Here is a 27,898-nt window from a genome sequence, read left to right on the forward strand (position 1 = left end):
GCGGGGTGGCCAGCTGCTCGCCATGTCTAACAGGCACGTCCCCTTGTGTGTGCGTCCCTGGCATCCCCATGTGTGTCCAGATCTCTTCTTACAAGGACACTGGTCAGATTGGATCAGGACCCATCGTTTTAACCGGATCACCTCTTTAGAGGCTGTATGTGCAAAACAGTCACTATCTGAGGTGACTCTGTGGGGACAGAATTCAGTCAGTAACTTGTCCCTTCTCTCTTCCCACTAGTTTTCAACGAGTATCAGCGGATGACAGGTCGCGACATTGAGAAGAGCATCTGCCGGGAGATGTCCGGGGACCTGGAGCAGGGCATGCTGGCCGTGGGTAGGCGTCTCGGGCCTGCCTTGCCGCCTGCGCACCTGGGGCCGGGGTGCACTGTCCGTTCTCCGGGTGCTCACCACCGTCCGGCTGTGGGGCAGCGCAGCGAACACACAGACGCCAAGCCCTGTGCCTCAGTGGTGGGAAACCCGCCTGCTGCCCAGGCGGCGGCGCTGTACCTCCCAGCTGCCCTGGAGGTGTCTGGTTTCTATTTCAAGCGCCACCCTGGGGAAGGGAGCAGCAGTGTGGGCACCAGTGGGAGGGCAGCCAGCTGCTCCCCCGGAGGAAGATGACTCATATCCTGCCAAGTTTCCTCCAAAAATACATCCCTGCAGGCAGTTGTCAGATGTTTGTGATGGAAACACGTGGAAAGATTTCTACTTGCAACAGCAAAACAGGCCCTTGCTAAGGAAAGCTGGCGGAGCTCCTGGAACAGAGGGGCGCCCCTTGCAGCGCCGGTGCCCTCTGCAGCAGGGCCTCACGGGCCCCACAGCCGCCCCTGTGAGGGCTTGGCCCGCCGGCGGAGGCCTCGCTGCCTCTCTGTGCCCTGTGGGAAGGTCACAGCATGCCCGTCTTTTGCTGCGCTTTTCCTGGGACTCTCGCTGGGGCAGATGATGAGTCCTCCTCGTTTCCCTGCGTGTCCTCCCATGATACAGGGATCGTGGCCTGAGGCATTCACCCCACTCAGCCGTTCCCTGTCCGTGGGGGTCACAGTCCCTAGCTTGCCCTGTGTATAGAACACGGTTCCTTGCCACCGGCCAGATTTCTCCCCCTGCGTGGCTCCTTTCACCACATTGTTGACAGGGAGGAGGTTGAGGTTGGGGTCCAGGCTCAGCGTGTTTCTGTTCCAAAGAGCCAGAGCCAAGGTCACAGATAATTGAGCCGGGAGGAGAATGCAGAGAGGAAGGTGGATGTTTCACGTGCAGCCTCCTCCGAGGACACTCGTTCTCCCAATGGCCCCTTGGACTGAGAGTTTCCTGCAGATCGAGTTATGCTCTGTTTCTCTCTCCTAGTGAAATGTCTCAAGAATACTCCAGCCTTCTTTGCCGAGAGGCTCAACAAGGCCATGAGGGTACGTGCCTCCCACATGCAGGGGTCTTGGCAGGGGGTGGGGGCAGGTCTCAGCCCCACGTGTGAGCAGGACCTTGCCTAGGGCAGAAGGCATGAGGAAAGCCAGCTGCCAGCCAAGCAGACAGAGGGCCACGGGCGGGAAGGTGGGACAGTAAGGAGGCCCGTTGCTCATGCCCTTGGTGGACTCTCTTCAGGGAGCGGGAACGAAGGACCGGACCCTGATTCGCATCATGGTGTCTCGCAGTGAGATCGACCTCCTGGACATCAGAATGGAGTATAAGCGGCTGTACGGCAAGTCGCTGTACCACGACATCTCGGTACATCCCTCTGGGGTCCCCCGGGCCACCCCTGTGGTCCCCTGTACCTCCCTGCTCAGAACTCCGGGCCTCTTGCCCATGGGCTCCATATGTGCTCTCCTCGACTTCAGCTTTTTGCCCAGTTGCCCCCAGACTCTTGTAAGCAGCTGAGGGCAGGCTGGGTCTTGACCCTGCAGGGCCTCCCCACCTTGGTCCTCGGTCACCCTGTGAGTCTGTGACAGGTCGGTGAGGACACCCGTCCCGAGGTTCCCTGGAACCTCCGTCACCCAGCCTCACAGCAGAGGCAGCGTAGGAAGCTCTTGACTGCGAGGGCGCTGGGGTCACAGGCCTGGAGTCCCGCCTGGCTCTTCCACTTGCTAACTGTGTGACCTCGAGCCCTTCCTCACCCTCCCTGAACCCCAGCTCCATCATCCCCAAGGCAGGGAGAACAGTCGTACTCGCTCAGGAGTTCAGGGGGCCTTGAACGAGGTATCACCGCATGCCAGGGCCGGTCTGACAAGATGAATTCCTTCTGACCGTTAAAGTCCAAATTTGGGTGAGCCTTGAAGCCAAAGTCACCGCAACCAGGTTCTGATTCCAGACTCCCTCAGATTTGACGTTGGGCCTGTCACTGAGAACAGCCGATCTCCATCTTCTGGCTGTAAAGCCGATACTGTTGATGAAGAGGTGGAGTAACTTGACCAGGAGCCGTAGGCCTCGCCTCCGAGGAAGGTCATGGTGGAAGGAAACAATCAGGAGTTAGCTAAGAGTGGGGCGCCTGGCCGGCTCGTCGGCAGAGCGTGTGACTCAAGCCCCATGTTGGGCCTAGAGCTGACTTAAAAAAAAAAAAAACCCTACATAAAATTATTTAAAATAAAGAAATACATATATATTTTAAAAGAAGTTAGGTAAGTGTGTTCATCTCTTCTATGTGAGTGCAACAGGGTCAGGGGGAGGAGAGGCTGGGGTGAGCTGCGACGCCCAGATAATCCTGTCACGGTAGGCTCACCCCAGAGCGCCCGTGGCAGTGCATCACGCGCAGTCTCAATGCAGCGCAATGAAAACGCACAGGGAAAAGACTACCACGAGTTCGCCCTGAGTGAAGGGTTTTTATTGTTTAAAGGTCTGACTTTGATCATTGGGGTGAGCACAGTTGTCTTTCTCAGCAGCGGGCTAGGGAGCCTGAACCACACCGCACTACGTGGGGGCCCCGTGGCGCCGGGTGTGTGGGCCTTCCCGCCCCGGGACTGCGCAGGGGTGCGTCTCCCCACTGGGCCTGCCTCCCTGTAGGCGCGCTTGGGGCAGAAGTAAATCAGGAAATAGGAGGCTGAAACCCGCCACGGCTCCCCTAACTGATGTCTTCCTTGTTTCTGCAACCAGGGAGACACTTCGGGGGATTACCAGAAGATTCTGCTGAAGATCTGCGGTGGCAACGACTGAGCTGTGACGGGTGGCTCACTTCCGTCCACCTGCCGGCAACAGCAATGCCAGGACAAGGTCAAAAGAGTGTCCATCTGTTCCTAACAAATCCACAAAAGAGCCCCCCAGGTGTCCCGGTGCAGCCCGTCCGTCAGTAGAGCCTGGCCCGTCCTCCTCCGCCCTCCTCTCCTGCTCCGTGCGTCACGCTCGTGCTGTAGGATCTGGGTCCCTCTCTCAGGGCGCCTCTTCCTCCCCAGCCCTCACAGCCGCTTGCTGCTAAAGTAGACATTTTATCTCTTGACTCGTGCAGTCATTCCCTTTTGCTTGTGGCTGAGTCTCGGCTTCCTATTAGTCACGTAATCTATATTTTTATTCGGAAGCATCTTTTTTTTTTTAATAGTCCTCGCCAGACAGACACATACAGGCCTTTGCTGCGTACACATTTCAGGTGAGAGTGGTTGGCGGGGGAGCACCGTGTCCTCAGTAAGGAGTAAAAGGGAAGACCTTTAACGGTAATCTTTGCGTCTGGTGAGAATGTGTCATCAGCTTTGTTATTGCCAAACTCACTCCTTAGAGTTTTCTTAGAAAAGGGAAAAAAAAAAAGAAGAAGAAGAAGAAAAAGGCCAGAAAGTCATCTGTTCCCTCTTCCACGCAAAACCATGAGAACAAAGCCAGCTCCCTGCCAGTGACAGGGCTTCTCGTAATTTGGAATGTGCCTTAAACCCCAATGTCAATAGCCAAAAACTTTCGAAATTAAAGTCAGCCAGTTCTGGAACGTTTTGGAAATGTTTCCCTGGTGCCAGCTTGTTTTCTTCGGCCTCTCGATTCTGCCTGTAGCTCAGGGTTCTGGCCTGAGTAGCCAGTGAAAATTTCTATGACTTTAAGTAGAGACTTATGCTCGGGAAACTGTGAGGTTAGGTGGCCTGTTCGCAGAGGAATGAGAAGGGAGGTTCTGGAAATCCACGCTCGGGCCCAGATGCTGAAGGGTGGGTTGTGGTCGGATGCGAGGGCGGCTCAGTCCACTCAGGACAGGTGGGACGAGTGTGGTCCTTCATACAGGTCCTGAAGGGCAGGCACGAGCAGGAGGGCGCATGCATGACCCCTGGGGTAGGCCAGAGAGGAGGGTGGGGACAACCCCAAGGCAAGGGACGCTTCGGTCCCAGAGGGTGCACTGGCTGTGGCCCTGCTGGGCCTTTGGCCCCTTGGTCGGTGTCGTTAGGAGAGGGTGAGTCCAGAAGAAGCAGAGTTTCTGAACATCGTTCTGTCCCGCAGCCTAGAGCTTGCCTTGCTGACCCCGGGTCTCCACTCACTCTCTTCTGACCTCCGTTGTTGGAAGTTTAGAAAGGGGAGGTTTATAGACTGAGGTGAGAGGTCAAGCCAGCTGGACCCTGGCAGGGGCCCCAGAGAATGACTTGTCCCCAGAGTGGACACCTGCCTGGGAAAGCCCCCCGGCTCCTCACTCTCCCCTGGACACAGAGGAGAGATGTCCCATGAGGGAGGGGGCAGCCATGAGCTGACCCACCTGCTGGAGCCGGAGAAATTGCTGGAGTCCATGGTAGGCCCTGCTCTTCATTCCAGGTGCCCTCATATCCGTACCTGCAGCCTCTTGAGCAACACCCAGCATGCTTGGCCACCGTGCTCCTCCCTCGGGCAAGCCCCTCGCTCTTGGGTGCCAGGTGGGCGCTGCCTGGTGGGATGGACTGACTGGCGGACACAACTTAGGTGAAGTCAGCCGGACCCCGGTGCCAGGCCCATATTCAGCCCCCTAGATGCTCTCCACCTTGCTGTCTGCACCAGCGCTCGCAGCCGAGTGTCAGGCCGCATCTGACTATGTGCACTTACTTAAGTCTCCAAAGAGTCTTTCCAGACGTTTGAATGTATTGCCAGCATTTAGGTTCTTAAGAGAGTTTATGTTTTTTGAAAACCTGAAATTCTGGCTTTCTTGAAAATTCCAATTCCGGCAGCCCTGCAAGCCGAGCTGCTGGAGCCAGCTGCAGCTGCACCTGTACTCATGAGCTCTCAGTTTTGCCTCAGGCCCCACCACTCCCTGTTGTGTGTCACCTATTTGGCCCCTGTGGGCCTGCGAGTCTGAGAGCCCTTGTCCACACACTTGGAGATCATCCATGTTCATCCTGGTCCCGGTCCTGGTTTCTCTCTACTGTCCTGTCCCTCCTGCACCTTCTTGGTCATGCCCTTGAGACTCAACCCATAATAGGTACAGGCTGGAGGACAGCATGAGCTCCTCACTGAGCTCCCACCAGGGGCAAAGACATTTACTGCCTTCCAAAGTCAATGGGACCTTATTAACTCTGTTGATTATACTCAGGACAAAAAAGATGAGGAGGGAGACCTTCAACCTTACAGGTCATCTTTCTGGGAGAAACCCACACAAAGGGGATCTTTTTCTCCCTCCTGGAGATGTTAGTCAAGACCAGTTCTTGCTACACATCTAATGTCACTTCCAGAAGCGCTACTAGAGGGTGAGACACCAGGTGAATTCAGCACTGAGTGAATTCTCAGCAGCTGTGGGGCATTGGAGGGAGCACTGTGTTAGGGGCAGGACCAGGACTAGGGTAAGGCAAGTGAGTCACTTGGCTTGGGTACAAAATTGAGGAAATCATCCTTGCTGTGTATTAGGCTCTCAAACCCTTGTGTACAAGGGAATCACCCGAGGAGCTTGTTAAGATGCAGGTCCCTGGGCCCCAGCCTCACAGATCTGAGCAGGCCTGGGGGCCAGGAAACTGCTTCTCTATCCTGCTTGCCTTGTCATTCTGATGCTGATCTAAATGCTCCTGGGCTGAGACAGAACTTCTGAGACAGAGGTGTTGGTTCACACAGAGGGCAGCAGGGGAGGTGGAGGCAGGCTGTGTTTGGAATTCAGTCAGGTGATGGAAGATGGGACAAATGTACTCCCAGCTTTGGCAAGAGGGATTTAAAAGATGAACCTTGCTGAGTGAAGTAAGTCAGTCGGAGAAGGACAAACATTATATGTTCTCATTCATTTGGGGAATATAAATAATAGTGAAAGGGAATATAAGGGAAGGGAGAAGAAATGTGTGGGAAATATCAGAAAGGGAGACAGAACGTAAAGACTGCTAACTCTGGGAAACGAGCTAGGGGTGGTGGAAGGGGAGAAGGGCGGGGGGTGGGAGTGAATGGGTGACGGGCACTGGGGGTTATTCTGTATGTTGGTAAATTGAACACCAATAAAAAATAAATTAAAAAATAAAAACAAAAGGTGAACCTTTGCAAATGCCCATGATCAGAGTGACAGCTAGGTGACTATGCCATGACCCTCCTCTTGCTCTGGCAAAGAGTTCTAGCTCTAGCTTAGGACTTAGCCCCTTATTTCTGCTGCCATTTCCTCCCTGCCCTGGTTGATGGAAGTGGAGTCAGACTTGAAAACAGAAACCAAGCTAAATCATCACAGGTATCTTCCCCAGGCAGATAACAGCTTAAATTTTCACCCCATCATACCTGAAAGCCCTCTGTGTTCCTTTAAGATACAGGGACATCATTAGTCCTCTACCTGGCCTCTTACAGGAATTCTCTCAGTAAAAGATGGAATCAGTGAAGCCCTCAGCTCTACAAGAGGCTCCCACCCTCAGCCCTCACTCCTTGGAAAGCTCTCCTTGGCCCGATACTGGTTCCCACTCTGAACCTACTTCCTTCCAACAGTTAGAGCTAACATTGTCCTGAAACAGAAGGAGCACAATCTGGAAGTCAAGCATCCTGTCCTCTTCTCAGGTCAACCACTGATTTGCTGTGTGACTGGAGAAGAACCCCCCCCCCCCTTGGGGCCTTTATTGTTCCTTTGTAAAAGGAAAGACTAGACCAGAGCTTCTTAAACTTCAATGTAGTCAGCAAAATTGGTGGAGTAGGTACCTCCAAAAATGTCCCTCTTGCACAAAAGTAACCAATAAGATGGCAAGAACTCTCAGAATCAACGTTATCCAAACTGAAAACTAATGGAAAGTCTGCAGCAACCAGACAATGCTTGAGAAAAGAAGGCTCAGTGACAGTTTCGTTGTATTTTCACTTACCCCAGCCCCATCCCCTGCAACCCCCAATCCCAGGTTGGCAGCAGCCTCATAAACTATATCCCACAGTCCCTGTATGGGTTCTTAGCACTGGAGAGAATAAAATGGATCTTGTTCTCAAGGACTTTGGATATTTTGATCTGTCTGGTTGCTCCCTGAAAGACTGGCTCAAATGACTTGCTTTCATCTCACCTAATTTGGAACTCTTCCAGGGTGGTGGTGGTAGCCCTGGGGGACCTTTGAAGAAGGCATATGTATTTACCTCTGATGCCTGGAGGAGGGATAACTGTTGGGGCAAACAGGAAACTGAAAGGTCAGGGAAGAGAGGCTGACAATGAGATACTTTGGGGAATAATGGTTTTGGAGAGCTCCCACCCTAGCAATCTAGAAGGCCACACACATGCCCAGGGCAGAATGCATGCTTAGGAAAAACCTGAGAAGGCTCTAAGTGCTACCTTTGGCTGACCTTCTGGCTCTGCACAAGTGGGAAGTGAAGGCTGAGGCAGAGTCATAGACCACTTGGCTCCGACACATACAGAACACATCCTCAGGGATGGGGTTACTGGGTGACGGGCACTGAGGAGGGCACTTGATGGGATGAGCCCTGGGTGTTATACTATATGTTGGCAGATAGAGCTTAAATAAAAACAAATGTAAGTAAATAAATAAAAGAACACATCCACAAAGACTGGGAGGTTTGGGGGTGTAGGACAGGGAATTGGTTCCAGAAGTTTAAGGAAATTTGTTGAATCATTAGTGACCACTAAGCTAACTGAATTCAAAGACTTTGATAGCCTCACCTGACAATACAAACTTTTAAAAATTAGTTCAAAAGACAATAAAAAATTAGTTCAGAAAATTCACTAAACTACAACTAATACAGAAAGTAGCAACAATAAGTTCTGGGAAAGGGGAAGACTGGTTTCCAGAGTTGTGGCAATATAATGTTCAAAATGCCTCCTTTTCAACAAAATTGAGGCATGCAAAACAAGAAAATAGGGCCCATACACAGGAAAACAAGAAATCTGAAAGAGGAAAACTCAGATATTGGAATTAAACAAAGACTTTAAATGGTTTTTAAAATGCAAATTTCTATTTGGTTCCTTTTTATAATTTCATAATAGAAATAAAATCTATATTAAAACAAAAGACATAAAATTTCTGTTATTATAAAAAGGAACCAAATAGAAATTCTGGAGTTGAAAAAGTACAATAAAAGTCAAGAATTCACTAGAGGGGTTTAAGAGGTTATTGAAGAAGGCAGAAAGCACCAACAAACTTTAAGATAGGCCAGTTCAGATTTCCCAATCTGAGAAACAAAAGAAAAAGGGAATGAAGAAAAATTAACAGAACCTAAGAGACCTGTGAGACAGCATCAAGTGTACTAATGTGTAATGGGAGTCCGGAGAGAAGAGAGAAAGTAGAAATAGCTGAAGGAACAATAGCTGAAAACTTACCAAATTTGATGGACAAAATTAATCTACATGTCCATGAAGCTCAGTGAACTATAAGCAGGATAAACAAAATGATCCACATGGCGACACATTATAACTGTCAAAAGACAATCCTGAAAGCAGTAGAGAACCAACTTTTCATATGCAAGGGATCTGACTTCTTGTCAGAAACCATGCAGGACAGAAGGGATGGCATATTTAGTGTGCTGAAAGAAAAGAAATGTCAACCAGGAATCCTATATCTGGCAGTATATTCCTTGAAGATGAAGGAGACATTAAGATATTCCTGGATAAACAAAAACCGAGATGGTTTGCTGCTAGTACACCTGCCCTATAAGAAACACTAAAGAAAGTCCTTCAAGCTGAAATGATACTGAGCAGTAACTCAAATACATATGACAGAAGAAAAGACAGTAAAGGTAAGTACGTAGGTAAACATAAACATTAATATATAGATTTTTGGTTTGGTAGCTCTTTTTTTTTTTTCTATATGATTTAAAGACGACACCAAACAATAATTATAACTGGTGACGGGCACAGAATGTATAAAGATGTAATTTGTGACAGTAACATAAAGGAAGGTTGTGGAGCTATGTAGGAGCAAAGATTTTATATACCACTGAAACTTGGTATTAATTCAAAACAGGTTGTTATAAATTAAGATGTTAGGGGCACCTGGGAGGCTCAGTTGGTTAAGTACTCAACTCTTGATTTCAACTCAGATCATGATCTCAGGGTTATAGGATCGAGCCCGACATCAGGCTCCATGCTCAGCCCAGAATCTGCTTGAGATTCTCTTCCTCTCTGCCCCTCCCCATTTGCATTCTTTCTAAATAAATAAATAAATAAATAAATAAATAAATAAATAAATAAATCCTTTCCTTTTTTTCCAATTAAGAGGTTAATTTACTCCCAGGAAATAACTAAAACATAATAAAAGAACTGAGAAGGAAATAAAAATGGTATATTTGAAACCCATCTATCTCACAGAAAATATGGCAATAATGGGGGAACTAAGGAGCCCCAAAATATATAACATAGAAAACAAATAGCAAAATGGTACAAGCCTTTATTTGTTAGTAATTGCTTTAAATATAAATGGCATAAACTCTCAAAAAGGCAGAGATTGGCAGACAAAGGACATTTGTATCCTGATAAAAAGGCTAACCCATCGAGATAACAATTATAAATATACATGCACCTAACAGTAGAGTCCCAGAAACCTTGAAAGAAAACCTGATAGAATTGAAGGGAGAAATAGTATTAGTTGGAGACTTCAACATCTAATTTTCCTACTGGATAGAACAATTAGACAAAAGATAATAATGAAAGAGAAAACTTGAACAACACTATAAACCAACTAGACCTAACAGACATACAGAACAGTTGAGCCACCAACAACAGAGTATACATTTTTCTCAGTGCACATGAAAAATCCTCCACATAACCACAAAACAATCTAAATTTTAGAAGATCAAAACTATACAGAATATCTTCTATGACCACAACAGAATGAAATTAGAAATTAACAGGAGGAAATCTGGAAATTTTACAAATATGTGGAAGCTAAACATACTTTGAAAAAAATGTTCAGAGGGAAGGATATAGCTATAAATGCCAACACTAAAAAGGAAAAAAAGATTTCAAACCAATAACCTAACCTTCTCTTTAAGGAATTAGAAAACAAAAAACAAGCTAAACCCAAAGCAGCTGGAAGGAAGAAAATAAATATTAGAACACAGATAAAACAGAATAGAGAAACAATTGGATCAATAAAACAAAAAAAAAGTGGTTCTTTGGAAAGATCAATAAAATTAACAAACTTTTAGATTGACATAAAGAGGAGACCCAGTTACTAAAGTCAGAAATGAAAGTGGGAACATTAATAACAACCTTATAGAAATAAAATCTTATTTATTTTAAATTTATCATAAAATTATAAGAAAATACTGTTAACAGTTGTATGTCAACATATTAGATAACCTAGATAAAATGGAAAATTCCTAGAAACCCAAATTCCCAAATCTGACTCAAGAAAAAATAGAAAATCTGAATACGCCTGTAATAAGAAATTAAATTTAAAAAAAGAGAAATTAAGTCAGTTTTAATAAAGCCCTCTCAACAAAGAAAAAGCCAGGACCAGCAGACTTCATGGTGGATTCAATCAAGCATTCAAAGTAACACCAACCCTGCTCAAACTCTTCCCAAAACATAGAAGAGGGAACACTTCCTAACTCATTATATGAGACCAGAATTACCCTGATACCAAAGCCAGACAGAGACCACAAGAATAGTGCAAAACTCTTCAGTGAAATAGCAAACTGAATCTAGCAGCATATTTAAAGGTTTAGCTACCATGACCAGGTGAGATCTATCAGAGAAATACAAGGATCATTCAATATACAAAAGTTAGTTCATACAATACACATTATTAAGAGAACAAAGGGAGATAAAAACCACACAATCAACTGATGGAGAAAAGCATTTGAGAAAACCCAACACTTGGATGATTAAAATAAAAAAATAAGAAACTAAACATATTTATCAACCTGATATAAAGGGCATCTATGAAAAGCAACAGCTGGGGACACCTGGGTGGCTCAGCGGTTGAGCATCTGTCTTCAGCTCAGGGCATGATCCCAGGGTCCTGGGATCAAGTCCCACATAGGGCTCCCTGCATGGAGCCTGCTTCCCCTTCAGCCTATGTCTCTGCCTCTTTTGTCTCTCTCATGAATAAATAAATAAAATCTTTTTTTAAAAAAGCCACTGAATTATTTAATGGTGAAAAAATGAAAGCTTTCACCTAAGATCAGAAATGAGACAAAGATGTTTGCTCTTGCCACTACTAGTCAACACTGTATTGGAAACTCTAGACAGAGCAATTAGGCAAGAAAATGAAAAGGTATCCAAATTGGAAATAAGTCAAACTTTCTATTCACAGATGACACGATCTTATGTAGAAAATCATAAATCAGATACGCAAAGAAATTATTAGAGGCAAATTAATTTGACAGAGTTGCAGAATATAGGATACATGATCAAAATACAAAGATCAGTTGTGTGGAACTGGAGGGTATGATGCTGAGTGAAATAAGTCAATCGGAGAAGGACAAACATCATATGGTTTCACTCATATGTGGAATATAAGAAACAGTGAAAGGGATTATAAGGGAAGGAGGGGAATTGAGTGGGAAAAATTAGAGAGGGAGACAAACCATGAGAGACTCCTGACTCTGGGTAATAAAGGGTTGCGGAAGAGAAGGTGGGTGGGGGGATGGGGTGACTGGGTGACAGGCACTGAGGAGGGCATCTGATGGGATAAGCACTGGGTGTTATACTATATGTTGACAAATTGAATTTAAATTTTAAAAATGCTTAAAAAAACTAAAAATCAGTTGTGTTTCTGTATACTGGCAGTGAACAATCTGAAAATAAAATTAAGATTCCATTTATAATATCAAAAAGAACAAACAAAAAGATAAATTTAACTAGGTCTTACAAGACTTGTACACCGAAAAATACAAAAAAGAGAAAACATCCTGTGCTCATGGATTGGAAGATTTGGTATTATTGATATAGTATAGATATATACTCTGCAAATTGATCTGCAGTTTTAGGCTAATCCCTATAAAAATTCCACTGCCTTTTTGCAGACCTGGACAAGGTGATCTTAAAATTCATATGGCATTGCAAAGGGCTGGTCCCCCAAATAGCCAAAACACAGTCTTGGAAAGAACAACTAAGTCAGGGATCTCACACTTCTTGATTTCAAAAATTACTACAAAGCTACAGTAATTCAAACAGTGTAATACTGGAATAAAGATAGATATATAAATGGGATGGAATCGAGAAACCTAAACATCTGTCCTGACTGATTTTTGACAAGGGTACCAGAACCATTTGATGAGATAAGAATACTCTCTTCAACAAATAATGCAGGGACAACTGCACATCCACAAACAAAAGGATGAAGTTGAAGACCCACCTCACACCATATACAAAAAACAATCCAAAGTAGATCAAAGAACTAAAGGTAACAGCTAATGCTATAAAAATCTTAGAAGGAAACAGGAATAAATATTCATGACCTTGGATTTGGCAATGGATTCTGATATGACACCAAAAGCATAGGAAACAACAACAACAAATAGTTAATAGGACTTCATCAAGATTAAACTTTTGTATTTCGAGAGATACTGTCAAAGTATAGAGACAGTCCACAGAATGGGACAAAATATTTGCAAGTCATAGATCTGATAAAAGCCTTTATGTATCCACAATACATAAAGATCTCTTAACCACTCAACAACAAAAAGACAACACAGTTTTAAAAATGGGCAAAGGACTTGAATAGACATTTCTCCAAAAAAGACAAATGGCCAAGAAAACACAAGCAAAGATGCTCATCATGATTAGACAAATGCAACTTAAAACCATAGTGGGAAAAAAAAAAAAACCACAGTGAGTTACCACTTCCCACCTAGTATGATGGCTATAATCAAAAGGACAGCTGGTGAAATGTGGAAAAATCAAAAACCTTAAATACATACTGTTGGTGGGAGCGTAAAGTGGTATAGAGAACAGTCTGGTGGTTCCTTAGAAACTTAAACATGGAATCCGTGTTTGACTCAGCAATTCCATCCCTAGTTATAGACCCAAGAGAAAAGAAAACATGTCCCCACAAAAACTTGTGCCTAATATTCATAGCACTATTCATAATAGCCAGAACGTGCAAACAAGCCAAATGGCCATCGACTGATGCCTGAGTAAAATGTGGCACAGCCATACGACGGACTATCACCAGCTGCGAAAGGGAATCAAGCAGTGATCGTGCTCCGACATGGAAAACACTATGCTCAGTGGAGAAAAAAGCTTGACACAAAGGCCACATACTGTATGATTCCATTTATATGAAATGTCCAGAATAGGCAAGTCCATAGAGACAAGCATATCTGAGGGATGGTGGGAGGAGGAATGGGAAGTGACTGCTTATAGGTACGGGGTTTCTTTGGGGGATGATGAAAATGTTCTGGAATCAGCGTACAACTATGTGAAGCCACTGACTTTATGTGGTTTTAAATGGTTAAACATTTTGAAATTTATGTTGTGTGAATTATACCTCAGTAGGGAACTGTAAAAAATTGCACACAAATTTGCACATCTATGCCCTGGGGAATCTCACTGGACCGTGGATCCTGATCAGGAGGTCTGGGTTGGGCCCCACAATTCTGCATTTCTGACGGGCTCCCAGGTCATGCCACTGCTGCTCATCAGTGGCCACATTTTGAGTGGGGAGGCTACTCTGAGGGCGTGTGCACCTGTCACCATACCATCCCGGGCCTCAGCTGCCTCACCTGTGAACCAACTCCACCCTGTGTGCCCCTATAAATGAGGAGGGCAGAAGCACACCCCCCCCCCCGAGGGTCTGCAGGTCTGCACCTGCAGGAGGCTGTAGCCTCAAGGGTGGGACTGGATGAAGAAGGGGCTGTGGCTATAGGGGTCACGGGCAGCGGATGCAGCGGGGACCAAGGGAGTAGCTCTAATTTTGCACAAAGTTGAGGAAGGCAGGCCAGGATGCAGGGTTCTGCTCTCAGAGGATGGCTGTTCCACAAGGTGTCACTTCCAGCTGCTGGGTGGCTCTGGCTCCAGTGCTCCAAAGTGATCTGAAAGGGAAGGGGCAGCTCAGGGGCACTGAAAGTCCCCTGCCCTCCCCCACCCCTCCCAGTGCCCCCCCAACTCCCATGCCAGGGATCACAGGGCACAGGGAGGGAGCGGAGGCAGCCCCCCTGATGCCCATTAGAGGGTTTTGTAGTGGCGCAGGAGGGGTTTCTTGCAAGGGACCTGAAAGGAGCCCAAGAGCTTTAAGGGGGGCACATGGCCCGGGGACGAGGCAGCAGCTCCGTGTCCGGAGGGTGTGAAGTGGGCCCTGGGCAACCTGCACCAGCTCTTCCAGAAGCCCGACCAGGTGCCAGGCTGCAGTGCCCAGGTGGGGCTGAGCTGGGGGTGCCGGTCCCCTCCGCCCCGGCGGGCACCCATCCCCAGCCCGAGGCTGTCCCCTCTGCCAGGCCAGCAGCTCACCGTCTCCGAGGAGGTCGGGCGTGGGGCTGAAGGGCCCCGGGGGCAGGTTCCAGGCCAGCTCCTCCAGCTGACCCAGCAAGCCTTTCACTTCGGCCTCCAGATGCTCCACCGTCTTCTCCACCGTCTGGAACCAGAGATGGGAGCCGGGCAGGGGCGCAGGGAGGCGGGAGGAGCGGGGAGGAGCGGGGAGGAGCGGGGAGGAACGGGGAGGAACGGGGAGGAACAGGGAGGAGCGGGGAGAAGCGGGGAGGAACGAGGAGGAAGGGGGAGGAGCGGGGAGAAGCGGGGAGGAGCGAGGAGGAAGGAGGAGGAAGAGGGAGGAAGGGGAGGAGCGGGGAGGAAGGGGGAGGAGCAGGGAGGAGTGGGGAGGAAGGAGGAGGAAGAGGGAGGAAGGGGAGGAGCGGGGAGGAAGGGGGAGGAGCGGGGAGGAGCAGGGAGGAAGGGGAGGAAGAGGGAGGAAGGGGGAGGAGCGGGGAGGAGCAGGAAGGGGGAGGAAGAGGGAGGAAGGGGGAGGAGCGGGGAGGAAGGGGGAGGAGCGGGGAGGAGCGGGGAGGAGCGGGGAGGAGCGGGGAGGAAGGGGGAGGAGCGGGGAGAAGCGAGGGGAGGGGGGAACAGGGAGGAGGGGGGGAGGGGGGAGCAGGGAGGAGCGGGGCGCGAGGGCGGTGCGGAGTCTTGCTTCATTGGTCACATCCCAAGGAGCCCGCAGCGACCCAGGAGGGGAGAACTGAGCGCCAGGGGGCCTGGGGCCTCCTAGTTCGCGGCCCCTCAGTTCCCCGGGGATTCCCCACCCCCACCCCCCTGCGAGCGCACATTCCTTTTGTCGCCCCGCCCCCTGGTGGCAGCTCCGCCAAATGACAGGCTTGGGATTTCGGACCGCTTGGGGCGGGAGGGTCCTCACTCCGTGGTGAACAACCCCATTAAGCAGCCTGGGGGGATCCCTGGGTGGCGCAGCGGTTTGGCGCCTGCCTTTGGCCCAGGGCGCGATCCTGGAGACCCGGGATCGAATCCCACGTCGGGCTCCCGATGCATGGAGCCTGCTTCTCCCTCTGCCTGTGTCTCTGCCTCTCTCTCTCTCTGTGACTATCATAAAAAAAAAAAAAAAAAAAAAAAAAAAAAAACCAGCCTGGGGAGACGCACAGATCCCCCCTCTCCGAAAAACACTTTAATTGGAAAAAAAAAAAAAAAAAAAGCACGTAGGATTTCCGAAGACTCCTATTGCGTTAAAATCTCATTCAAGGGCTAAAAACTAAATCTTGGGATCCCTGGGTGGCGCAGCGGTTTGGCGCCTGCCTTTGGCCCAGGGCGCGATCCTGGAGACCCGGGATCAAGTCCCACGTTGGGCTCCCGGTTCCTGGAGCCTGCTTCTCCCTCTGCCTGTGTCTCTGCCTCTCTCTCTCTCTCTCTCTGTGTGACTATCATGAATAAATAAAAATTAAAAAAATAAAAAATAAATCTTCGGTCTAAAAATATCTCTTTATTTACTCATTAAATAACACGACCTAACGTCAGCTCTAACAACTACTGTAATTTTGACATAACTGATTACGAGTGACAGGTTGACACAGTCACAGCAACTGTAAATGGGATGAAATTCTCCGTGATTTCTATTGAGAACCAAGTCACGGTACCGGTAATACTACTACAGTTGGTTGTCTGTGCTTATCGTGAACGGGAATGCTAAATTTCAGTTAAAGGTTTGTGAAAATAAAGTGCAATTTTTTCCCCACACGAGTTTACAGGCCCCAGCTTACAAACCACAGCTGTAAAACCAGCCCCAGGGACTGAACGTCCACCGTGCCATCGTGCAATCACGCAGAGACCTCAGCTGAGTAGAAGCAGGGACCCGGGGGAGGCAGGGTCTGTTGAGGGCTGGTGAGCCCACAGCCCGGGGTGGGCCAGGGAGCAGGATTGCTCCCCCATCTCCCAAAGCAAGATTCTCCTGAGCCCTATGAAGCCACCAGCCTGGCAGGTGGTCCCGAAGCTGCATTTCCTCCCAAGCCGCCCTGATTACCTCCTCTATGACGTCTAACCGGTCGTGGACAGCCATGTGTCTGTCACACCCTGTGTTCCAGGCTGGGTCTCCATGGGAGGGCACAAAGGGTTCGGCAGCTGTGGGAACACAAGCTTTGTCACCGTTTCCTATGACACTGGAGACCCCTGTAAAGCCCTGGGCCCCATGACATGGGTCCTGAAAACAGTCACAAAGGGAAGCCAAGGAAGGCTGAGGGTGAGTGAGGATGGGGCTGCCTCAATCACTGGTCTCTAAGGCCGTCATATACCCAGGTGGGCTTCTTCCGAGAGGGGCTGCCTGAACTTGGTAAGGTAAGGAAGGGAGGGACGGGTCCAGCCAGCCAGGATGTGTGTGCAAATAGAGAGGCAGAAAATGGCACGGTTCCGTGTCCAAATCCTCAGGGGGTTGGCGTGGCTGGAAAGTGCAGGATGGATGGGAGGAGAGTGGGTCATGGAAACAAAGCCAGAGGCCCCAGTAAACAAACCATGATGCTTATTTTGGGGTTTATTTCAACAGAAGAGTCACATGGCCACATATGAATTTATTAAATCCAGAGAATGGATTGGAGGGATTTGTCTTTGAAGGCAGGGAGTCATTGCGGTAATCGGTGTAAGGAGCGACGAGGGGAGGCAGTGCAGTAGGAAGAGAGAGGATGAGGGGACACACTTTAGCGACCGCATTGACACTGGTGACTAAGTAGTAATACCGGACACCTAATGAGTACTTACTGTGTACCACATAGTACACTAAAAATGTGTGAACTCCATCAGTCTTTACGGCAACCTATTTATTATCCCCCGGTGGATGCACACAAGGGTGAAATGCTATGTCCAGTGTCACACGGCGAGTACGTGGAGGACCTGAGGTCCATCCTGTTCGGGTCTTGGTTCATCACTTTTCTCCTCCTTGGTTCTTCCGCACCCTGAGCCCTCACACCAGAAGTCTCAGAGGCCTGCTTCTGAGCTCAGGTTTCAGGGTTGGTGACCCCAAGACGCCCAGGGGGATGTCAGAGTTGGCTGGAACCTTGGAGGACCCTGACTCTCAGGAGAAAGGCTACTGTCCCCAAAATGAAGCGCAGCAAGGAGCTTCCCTGAGGATGGCCGCAAGCAGCAGTCTAGCGAGGTGAGGACTAAGAGCAGCAGCAAGGTCACGGCTACCTTCCACCCCGGCTCTGTCCACCGAGCAGTGGAGGCAAAGCGAGGCCTAGAGGCTGTGGGACGAGGGAGGGAAGCGCAGTCGGGAGGTAGAAACGTGGAGCCTGGGGAAGCTTTTCCTGAAGCGTGGCTGTGGAGGAAGGGACAGCAGACCACACGGTCTACAGGATGTTTCTTGCTGTTTCTGTTCTTTTAAGTTGAAGAAACAACCAGGCTGATAACCAGCCTCCGGGTCAGGAGAGCCCAGAGGACAGGCTTGGGACCCAGCGGTGGAGAGGGCCACAGACGGTGCTCCAGGGAGGACGGAGCCCAGCAGAAATGGGCAAGGTAGACCTGGACCCGAGGGCCAAGAAGCAGGGTGGGTTCTCACCTACGGGCCTCTACGCACTTGGTAAAGTAAGAGGGGAATCATTGGCCAGTAAGAGGACCAATAAATTCGGAGAAACGGAGGGAAGGAAGGGACCGGAGGGCTTGGTAAGATGATGGAGTGGCAGAAGGAATGAGTGGTGACAAACGTTGCAGTTTCCACTCTGAGAGGGGGAGTGGCTTCCTAGTGACAATATCAAGGCCGTGGCCATTGCCGTGGGCATCCGAGGCAGGGTGGGGGCAGGAGTCACTGGACTTGATCTACCTCGGTGCACCACTGTCGCACCGGTAAGGCCCTGGTGTTGGCAGGGCTGCCGGGGGGGCTTACAGAGTCACCCAGAAGGCTGGCAGGTCTCGAGGCGAGGACGGACATGGTGAGCCATTCTGCTGGTGATGAATGACCAGGTCATTCAAGGTCGCAAGGTGAGCAAATGACTGGACCCCGAGCACCCTGGCCCTCTCCTGCCCCGCCGCAGCGAGCTGGCCCTCCAGAGCTCTCCAGAGGCTCCCCCCACCCTCCCCGCCCTCGTGTCCTGAGATGTTCCTGTTCCAACTCCATCCGGATCCCAGCTCTTCCACTGAGGGGCGAGAACCAAGAGCAGAGACAAAACATCCTTCCACTAAGCATCTTTTATGGAAAGTAATTTGTTTCCATATTCTCCTTTTCATTGTTTCCCACCACTGAATTTAAGAAAGCCTCTTCAAAAGACAGTGGTCTTGAGGCACCCGGGGGGCTCAGAGGTTGAGCATCTGCCTTCGGCTCAGGGCACGACCCCGGGGTCCCGGGATCGAGTCCTGCATCAGGTTCCCCGCAGGGAGCCTGCTTCTCCCTCTGCCTGTGTCTCTGCTTCTCTGTGTGTCTCTCATGAATAAATAAATAAAATCTTAATAAAAAAAAAAGACAGTGGTCTTGCTGCTTTGGGGAGGGGGCGGACACTACAATGGTACTTAGGTTATTTCTTCCTCTCTGCACCGCTGGAGTATTGATATTTTTAAAGGGAGTCTTCCAGAGATCCGTACTGAAATATTTGGCGATGAAATGCTATATGATGTCTTGGATTCACTTCAAAGTAATCCAGGCCTGGGAGTGGGGGGAGGCCCGGGGTGGCCCAACGAGACGGGCCAGGATGGACAATTGTTGAAGTTGAGTGATGGGGACGTGGGAGTTCATTCTCTGCTCTTGGTTTGAAATTTTCCATAATAAAAACCAGTTGTCTGAGGGGACTGTTAACAAAAAGCGGAAGCCATCGTGGGCTGTCTGCGTGGAGGGGAAGTGTTCAGGGAGGAAGCGGGTGGCCCGAGGGACCCCACCTGGAGGCTTGTGCTCTGTTCTGGGCCCTTGATGGGCAGAGGCAGGTCTAGAGGGTGAAGGGCTGAAAGAACTGGGGAGCTCAGCTGAGAGAGGAAGGACGTCCTGGGGGCAAGAAGGGCCGCTCTCACCCACAGGGAGGGCTGTCCCGGGAGAGGGGGGCTGTCAGGGTGGGTCAGTGTCCACACCCCCCTCTGCAGGCTCCACTCCCGGGCCTCTGGCCGCATCCCTCCCCCAGCGGCCTGCCCCCTCCCAGACCCAGCCGGGGCCAGGGGAGGCGGTCTGACCCGGCTGGCCAAGTGTGAGGACCCGCCAGCCCTGTAAGTCATGAACAACACGAACCTGCTCCCCTCCATTGGCCTAAAACATCCTGTTTTGTACATGTCTGCAATGAGGTCGGACTTGGCTCTAGAACCCCTCCGGGGAAAAGGGTTGGCCGAGGTCGCTCTCCACATCACACAGCACTAATGCCTCACATCTGGACAGAACTGCGTCCTGGACTCCTCTGCACAAGTGTCCGTGAGCTCATCCAGGCCTCCCCGCGAGCTCAGCTGAGAGGGAAAGCCAGGGCGGGGCCCTCACTCCCGGAATGACCTCACTGGGAACACACTGGGGACCCCTGTTCTCACCCTGCTCGGCCACAAACTGGCGTAGGCCCGTTTCCCACGGGAAACTTGCCTCTCCTCCCCGAGCCTCTGCGGCCTCCCTGCTAACCCGGGGTGGGGAGGCCTGAGGCACTGCCCCCCGCCCTGCGCCTCCTCCCGTAGTTCGCACAGGATGCCGATCTGTCTTCCAGAGCCTGCTTCTCGAGAGGCCTCCTAAATTAGCTACAAGGACAGAACTGGTGTGAGGCAAAGACAAGTTGCTTCTTGGACCCGAAACTCCAGCAAGGCAGGAGGAGTTGGGTGTCTTCCATTCTCTTTGAGCTTCCTCATCGTGGGTAGGGGCTTGGGGTAATGCCTGCTTCACGGGGTTGTTGGGACGCTCAAGAGTGGGGAAGGATGCAGGGCTGCCATGATCGTGCTGGAGGAGCCAAGGCTGTGGTTCCTCCGCTCCCGCCCTCCTTGCCCCGGCCAGTTGGGAAATGGACCTTCTTGGATGTCGGCTTGTTTTCCCTGGCCTGGCTCCCACTCAGGGCCTATGTGCATCCTGGAGGGAGGCCATGGGTGGAACGCAGCGCTCTGGTGAGAGCAGGCTGCGGTGGAGGCCAGGGGCCCAGCAGAGGTGCGGGGCTCACTTCTCCAGTTAAAGGGACATGGCCACCGGGGCCCCATCCAAAGAAGCAGGAAGTATGGCCCTCGTCCATACAGGCAGAGGAGTCCTTTTGTATCTGGGACTAGAACACTAAGAAAGCATGCCCAACTCAAATGATTTCTGTGATGACCCATCAGAGGTGCCCCTGGAACTCGCTGTGTGCGCCTTCTGGATCATCAAAGACATACCCTGCTTTGACCAGTCACATTTGTCACTTAGGGATTAACTGCATTTGACCACATTCAATATAATAGAATAATAAAATTTACCACATTCAATATTGGTTTGAAAATTTGTGGATTCATTTAAAACCATCAGTGGTTTTTAACTTTTTTTTTTTTTTTTTTTTAAAGCAGAATACTATTTTCAAACAATTACATGAAGAACTCCAATATGTGGAACTGCTCTGGCTGAACCAGGAGAGAGAACCTAGAGCCCCCGCCCCCCAAAACAGCTCAGATTCTGAGGTACACCTTGGTTTCATTTTGCGAGAGACACATCCTCCTATCTTCCTTGGTCTCTGGTCATTTTCTAGATGGGGATCTAAGTCTTGCTGATCACTCAGAGAGCGTATCAGTGTCATTCCAGTACATTTGGTATCTGATTATGCCAGGTAAGGCTACTATAACAACGGGCCCCCTCAACTTCACATGATTTTTTCCACATTATTTTTTTTTCTCATCCATGCATTCAGAAGTAGACTGCAAAAGCCCACAAGGCGGAGAAGGTCTAAGAAGCCACCCAGGACAAACCTCTGTGCACGCGCTGTTGGAAGCACACAAGGTTGGATGTCAGAGAAGCAGTCCCACCTCCGAGGCTCTTTGCATCTGCCCTGCCAGGTCTACTTTGTAGGATTGCAGTGTTGATTTAAAGGGACTCATGCACTTGATGATGACTTGGAAGTGCCATGTAATGTGCAAACGCCATGTAGGGCATCTACCAGGGGAGCTGAAGGCCGAGCAAGGCAGGGAGTCCTCCCCAGGGCTCCACCTCTCCACATGGAGCCAATGCTCTGCTGGATCGCTTCAACCAATTCTCAGGATGGAGAGGCATCTATTCTAGGAATAAACCTATACAAGGGCCCATGAGATGTTTGGGAGGGGCTTCTCCCACAGGGATTCGGAGGCACAGTGCTGACCCAGCTCTCTGCCCTCTTATAAGCCAACCCCACTGGTTTCTTCACCTTTACAACAGGCATAACCATACTTCATATTCAAAGCTACGGTGGATTTTGTGATTGCTCATTATTCACCAAGCTTTCTGCTGAGTGCTTACGTACATCATCTCATTTGACTCTTTTAAGAGCTCAGTACTCCTATATCCCTTTTTTACAGATTAGAAAACCAATGACTGGGCAGCCTGGGTGGCTCAGCGGTTTAGCGCCACCTTCAGTCCAGGGCCTGATCCTGGAGACCTAGGATCAAGTCCCATGTTGGGCTCCCTGTGTGGAGCCTGCTTCTCTCTCTGCTTCTCTCTCTCTCGAATAAATACATTTTTTCTTTTCTTAAAAAGAAAGAAAACCAACTACCAAAGAGACTGAGTAACATGCTCAAGATTACACAGCTTGTAGGTGGTAGGGATGGGACTGAATCCTACCAGCCTGACAGGGTATACACTGGGCACTGGCAGTCATGTGACCTTGTGTAAGTTAAAGGCCTCCCAACTTGGGGTCTCAGCTGCATCCTTTGTAAAAGGGAACAGGGAGAAACTTGGCCTGTCTGACTCCACATTGCTTCTATCTCCCTAGCCACTGTGATCTATAGCTTAGAAACATTTGCTTAGCCAAGTACATAGGCATGTTAATCATTAAAGGAACTTTGTTTACAACCAAGATTTACAATAACTGCTTTCTTACCCAAAAGCTACTCCACTGGAGGAGGTACAGAGGTACGTACAGAGATAACTATGCTATGTTTAAGGTCTATGGGAACGACATGACCAGCTTCCTACACGCAAAGATCAACTGACCAAGGACAAAGAAGGTACACAACCTCTTCCTTTTTCTAAAGATTTATTTATTTTAGATGGGGGGGAGGGGCAGAAGGGGAAGGAGAGAGAATCTCAAGCAGGTTCTGCACTCAGTGCAAAACCTGTCTTGGGGCTCGACCCCAGGACCCCAAGATCACGACTTGAGCTGAAGTCAAGACTCAGACACTTAACCCACAGAGCCCCCCAGGGGCCCTCAAATGAGCTTTTTCAATGTCTACAAATATCAGTTACCTTTTGACTCCAACCCCTCCCACTTCTCCTCTTGCTAACATCAAAGAAGCTCGACTCTCATGCTTGGAGAGGTGGCTCTCTGGGACAATAGTCCACCAACTCCTCAGTTTGCTGGCTTTCCAAATAAAGTCGCTTTCCTACCCCAACATCTTACTTCTCAACTTACTGGCCCGTTGTTCACCGAGCAACCAAACTTGGACACAGTTACAAAATGAGGGGTTGGACAGGTATGGGGCAAAGGGGACCTGTTCACATACATGACACCTTGGCATTTGTCTTGGGGCCCCATAAGAGCCCAAAGGTGTCCTCAGATTGAATTATCTTTAATTGTTCACTCCCACAATATCCATTTTTGTAAAAAGAAATGCCATGATCCTCACAACAGCCCTTCGGCATCTTCCTCTTTTACTTGAAGAAGAAAGCAGAATCCCAGTGGAAGACAGATGGCCACAGGGATGTGGAGCAGTGGTGGACAGGGAGAGCATGCCCAGAGGGCCCTAAGGCAGGGGTGACAATTGGTAAAAGAACCAGGCCCTGGGACTTCCGATCCCTCTGATAGGAAAACAGGGAAGGAACTCATCAGAAACCTTAATTTTTAAAAAGAGCTCTATAAGTATCACAAGCAGTTAGCTTCCATCAATATATAAAGAGCTTTTACAGATCAATATAAAAAACCCCAGTACCACAATTGGAAAGTCTGAGACAACTGACAAGAATTAGTAGACATGACCAATATGGATATAAAAAACAAGTCCAAGCTCAGTAGTAATCAAAGAGATGCAAATTAAAGCAACAAACCATCTTAACATATTCTTGCATAACAGCAAACATTTCTAGATCTAACTACCAGTTTTTATAGACAATACGAGGGAGAGAACATTTGGATGACTTCTGGTGGATGCAATCAGCTGAAATCTAAATGTGGAGAACTTTATAGGACAAATAATCCAGTTGCTTCCACAAATACATTTTAAGGAAAAGGAGGGAAAAGACCTTATATATTAAAAGAGGGCAGCCTGGGCGGCTCAGCAGTTTAGCGCCGCCTTCAGTCCGGGGCCTGATCCTGGAGACCTGGGATCAAGTCCCACGTCAGGCTTCCTGCATGGAGCCTGCTTCTCCCTCTGCCTGTGTCTCTGCCTCTCTGTGTGTGTGTGTGTGTGTGTGTATGTTTCTCATGAATAAATAAAATATTAAAAAAATAAAAAATAGTTTCCAAGATCTATAAAGAACTTATTAAACTCAACAGCAAAGAAACAAACAATCCAATCATGAAATGGGCGAAAGACATGAACAGAAATCTCACAGAGGAAGACATAGACATGGCCAACATGCACATTAGCACATTTGAAAATGCTCTGCATCACTTGCCATCAGGGAAATACAAATCAAAACCACAATGAGATACCACCTCACACCAGTGAGAATGGGGAAAATTAACAAGGCAGGAAACCACAAATGTGGGAGAGGATGCGGAGAAAGGGGAACCCTCTTACACTGTTGGTGGAAACGTGAACTGGTGCAGCCACTCTGGAAAACTGTGTGGAGGTTCCTCAAAGAGTTAAAAATAGACCTGCCCTACGACCCAGCAATTGCCCTGCTGGGGATTTACCCCAAAGATTCAGATGCAATGAAACGCCGGGACACCTGCACCCCGATGTTTATAGCAGCAATGTCCACAATAGCCAAACTGTGGAAGGAGCCTCGGTGTCCATCGAAAGATGATGGATAGAGAAGATGTGGTCTATGTATACAATGGGATATTCCTCAGCCATTAGAAATGACAAATACCCACCATTTGCTTCAGCGTGGATGGAACTGGAGGGTATTATGCTGAGTGAAGTAAGTCAATCGGAGAAGGACAAACGTGTTCTCATTCATTTGGGGAATATAGATAATAGTGAAAGAGAATAGAAGGGAAGGGAGAAGAAATGGGTGGAAATATCAGAAAGGGAGACAGAACATAAAGACTCCTAACTCTGGGAAATGAACTAGGGGTGGTGGAAGGGGACGATGGCGGGGGGTGGCGGTGAATGGGTGACGGGCACTGAGGGCGGCACTTGACGGGATGAGCACTGGGTGTTATTCTGTGTGTTGGCAAATTGAACACCAATAAAAAATAAATTTATTATTAAAAAAATTATAATAAGAAATAAAAATAGGGATTCCCTGGGTGGCGCAGCGGTTTGGCGCCTGCCTTTGGCCCAGGGCGCGATCCTGGAGACCCGGGATCGAATCCCACGTCGGGCTCCCAGTGCATGGAGCCTGCTTCTCCCTCTGCCTGTGTCTCTGCCTCTCTCTCTCTCTGTGACTATCATAAAAAAAAAAAAAAAAAGAAAAGAAATAAAAATAAATAAAAAATAAATAAAACAAAATAAAATAAATGTAACTGACCTATCAGCCAAAAGCAATGTGTGTACATTATTTGATAAAACAAAAGCAAATGTAACAACATGACACAATTAGGGGCATTTAAACACTGACTGCATATTTGATAATATTAAGAAATTATCATCTGGGGCGCCTGGGTGGCTCAGCCAGTTGGGCGATGGACTCTTGCTCCATTCAGGTTGTGGTCTTGGGGTCGTGGGACCAAGTCCCTGCATCTGGCTCTGTGCTAAGCAGGGAGTCTGCTTAAGATTCTCTCTCCCTCTCCCTCTGCCCCTCCTCCTGCTCTTGCCCTTTGTCTTTCTCTGTCTCAGATAAATAAATAAATCTTTTAAAAAAGAACTTATTTCCCGTTTTTAGGGTATGATAATGGTATTGCAGTTATGTTTATTCAAAAATTACTTCTCTTTGGGTTGCCTGGCTGGTTCTTCATCTTGGGGTCATGAGTTCAAGCCCCACATTGGGTATACAGATTACTTAAATAAACTGAACTTAAAAAAAAAATGACATCTTTTAGAGATACTTAAGGAAATATTTATGGATGAAAATATATGACGCTTGGAATTTCCTTTTAAATTATTGGAGGGAAAGAAGAGAATGGGTGACAAAGGAAACACCACTGGCCGAGGAACAGTATAGCTGAAGCAGGACGGTAGGTACACGGGGCGCACTGTGCTGTTCTGTCTTTATATCCAAGAGATTTCATAATCAAAAGTTAAGGAAAACAATGGTAATTTGCCTGAAGTCTGAAAGATCATACACAAACATATGTGAACTCGGAGAGATTACATCAATACGTTTATGCTTTCCCCCTTTTAAAAAAATCTGTAGCAATGAGCGTGCATAATCAGAAAGGATGTTTAAAAAGGGTTTTAAATCAAAGTATATATATGGGTCATGACTAAAAGGGCCACCGTCAGCCACGTGTGGGTGGCAGCCAGCTCCTCCCTCCCCCTGGGGGAGCACAGCCTCGGCTTTGTGCCCTCAGCTCCTGGAGGTGGGGACTCGGGAGGAGGGCCAAGGGGAGGAAGGAGGAAAGGACTTGCTCCATGGGCTGTGTGCTGAGCCTAGTCCCCGCCACTCTTCACACGGCCTGTGGGGAGGCAGTTGTGGGCCTTCCGTAATTAAGAGGTGGGGAAACTGAGGCTCAGAGAGATCAGTGGAGCTGAGGGGATGAGAAAGGGAGCCTGCGTGTGCTGAATGCCGCGCTGGGCGCTTCTCTCCATCTCTGCAGCCAGCTCTGCAGGGTGGGCATCAGGGCATCATTTCCCCCAACTTACAGAGAGGGAAACACCGTCCCCAGGGGGAAGGCAACTCACCCAAGAAACTCAACCCGGGGCTGCGCAGGATCAGCACTAGCCTCCACCCTGCCCCTGGGTGCTCATTCCCGCAGCTGGCTGTGCCCCAGCAGGGGCCGGGGCGGGAGGCTTCCGTCTTAGCGCAGGGCCCTTCACCTGTGGGACTCCCACCCTCTGGCTCCGGGCTGACGGGTGAGCACCTGGGGGGCAGGGCCGGCCGAGGGGCGGAGCCTGGGAGGTGGGGCGAGCACCTGCGGCCCCGGAGTCCGCAGCCGCCCCACCCGAGCCCCACCCGCGGAGGGGCAGCACCGACACTGCCGTCGGGGAGCGCGAGGCCGGGTCCCCAGTGCGTGCAGCGCCCCGAGGGCCCCTCCCGCCCGCCCCCAAGCCCCCCAGCTTCCCCGCTCCACCCCAGGCAGCTCGGACCCTCAGGGAAGATCTCCGGGAGCAGGGACCCCGGCCTCCCTCCTCACCCAGACCGCAGCGCCCTGGGGGCGCCAGACGGCAGGTGAAGCCGTGGCCTTTGTGCCGGTGACGCACGGCCCGTCACCCCAGGCCCGGGCGCCTCTGCAGGCCCTCGGGCGGCAGCTGGGGGTGCGGCGGGACGTGCGCCCACCCTGCCCCCTGCACCTCGGTCCCCGCCGTCTCCCGGGGCGTCGGCTCTCTGCGCCCTTCCTGCACCCTCGGCCGCTCTCAGCAACGCTCCGTGCGTGCGCCCTCGGCGGCCTGCCCCCCCTTCCTCCTCCAGCCCCGCGCCCCCGGGCCCCCCGACCCCCCGGGCCCCCACTCACCCGCGGCGCGCAGCAGGGCCAGGCCGGCCAGCGCGCAGAGCAGGGGCCGCATGCTGCCCGCGGGAGCGCACCGCGCGTCTGCCCCCGGCCGCGCCCCCGGCCGCCCCCGCCCCCGCCCCCGCCCGCAGGAAATGCTCCCGCCCGCGCCGAGATTCCTGGGCGGCTCCGGGCTCCGCGGCCCGCGCGACCCGCCCCCTCGGAGACCCCCCGGGAGGAGACGGGGGCGGACAGGGCTGGGCCCCGGGCACCGGGCCCCCACCCCGCTCCCGGGCGCAGGCCTTCCAGGAGCCGCACCCCGCGGACCCGCACCTGCGCCCCGAGCGCGCGGAGGGTGAGCCCCCCCCGTCCACCCGCGCCCCAGGCCCACGCGGCCTCCTCTGCCTTTTACAGACGCTCCCTGTGCTGCGAACGGGGTCGCGGCATT

At 50.1% G+C, this 27,898-nt stretch overlaps 2 protein-coding genes across 2 annotated transcripts in view; one reads left to right on the forward strand and one right to left on the reverse strand.

The window, feature by feature from the left end:
* The window catches only part of ANXA11 (annexin A11), a 39,855-nt gene extending 35,951 nt beyond the window's left edge, over nt 1–3,904 (forward strand). The window contains 4 exon segments of the mRNA XM_038534469.1: nt 239–334; nt 1,342–1,400; nt 1,594–1,716; nt 3,076–3,904. Coding sequence (XP_038390397.1) covers nt 239–334; nt 1,342–1,400; nt 1,594–1,716; nt 3,076–3,135 — 338 coding nt within the window. The 3' untranslated portion in view covers nt 3,136–3,904.
* A 9,594-nt stretch (nt 3,905–13,498) lies between these two features.
* Nucleotides 13,499–27,561, reverse strand: PLAC9 (placenta associated 9). The gene is made up of 4 exons (XM_038534470.1): nt 27,475–27,561; nt 16,698–16,795; nt 14,687–14,810; nt 13,499–14,271 (listed from the first exon to the last, which is right to left on the reverse strand). The coding sequence occupies exons 1-4, from the start codon at nt 27,524–27,526 to the stop codon at nt 14,225–14,227; spliced, it is 321 nt and encodes a 106-aa protein (XP_038390398.1). The 5' UTR covers nt 27,527–27,561; the 3' UTR covers nt 13,499–14,224.
* Between the last annotated feature and the right edge of the window lie 337 nt (nt 27,562–27,898).

The sequence above is a fragment of the Canis lupus genome, chromosome 4, assembly GCF_011100685.1.
Source record: "Canis lupus familiaris isolate Mischka breed German Shepherd chromosome 4, alternate assembly UU_Cfam_GSD_1.0, whole genome shotgun sequence".
In the NCBI taxonomy this organism is placed as follows: Eukaryota; Metazoa; Chordata; class Mammalia; order Carnivora; family Canidae; genus Canis; species Canis lupus.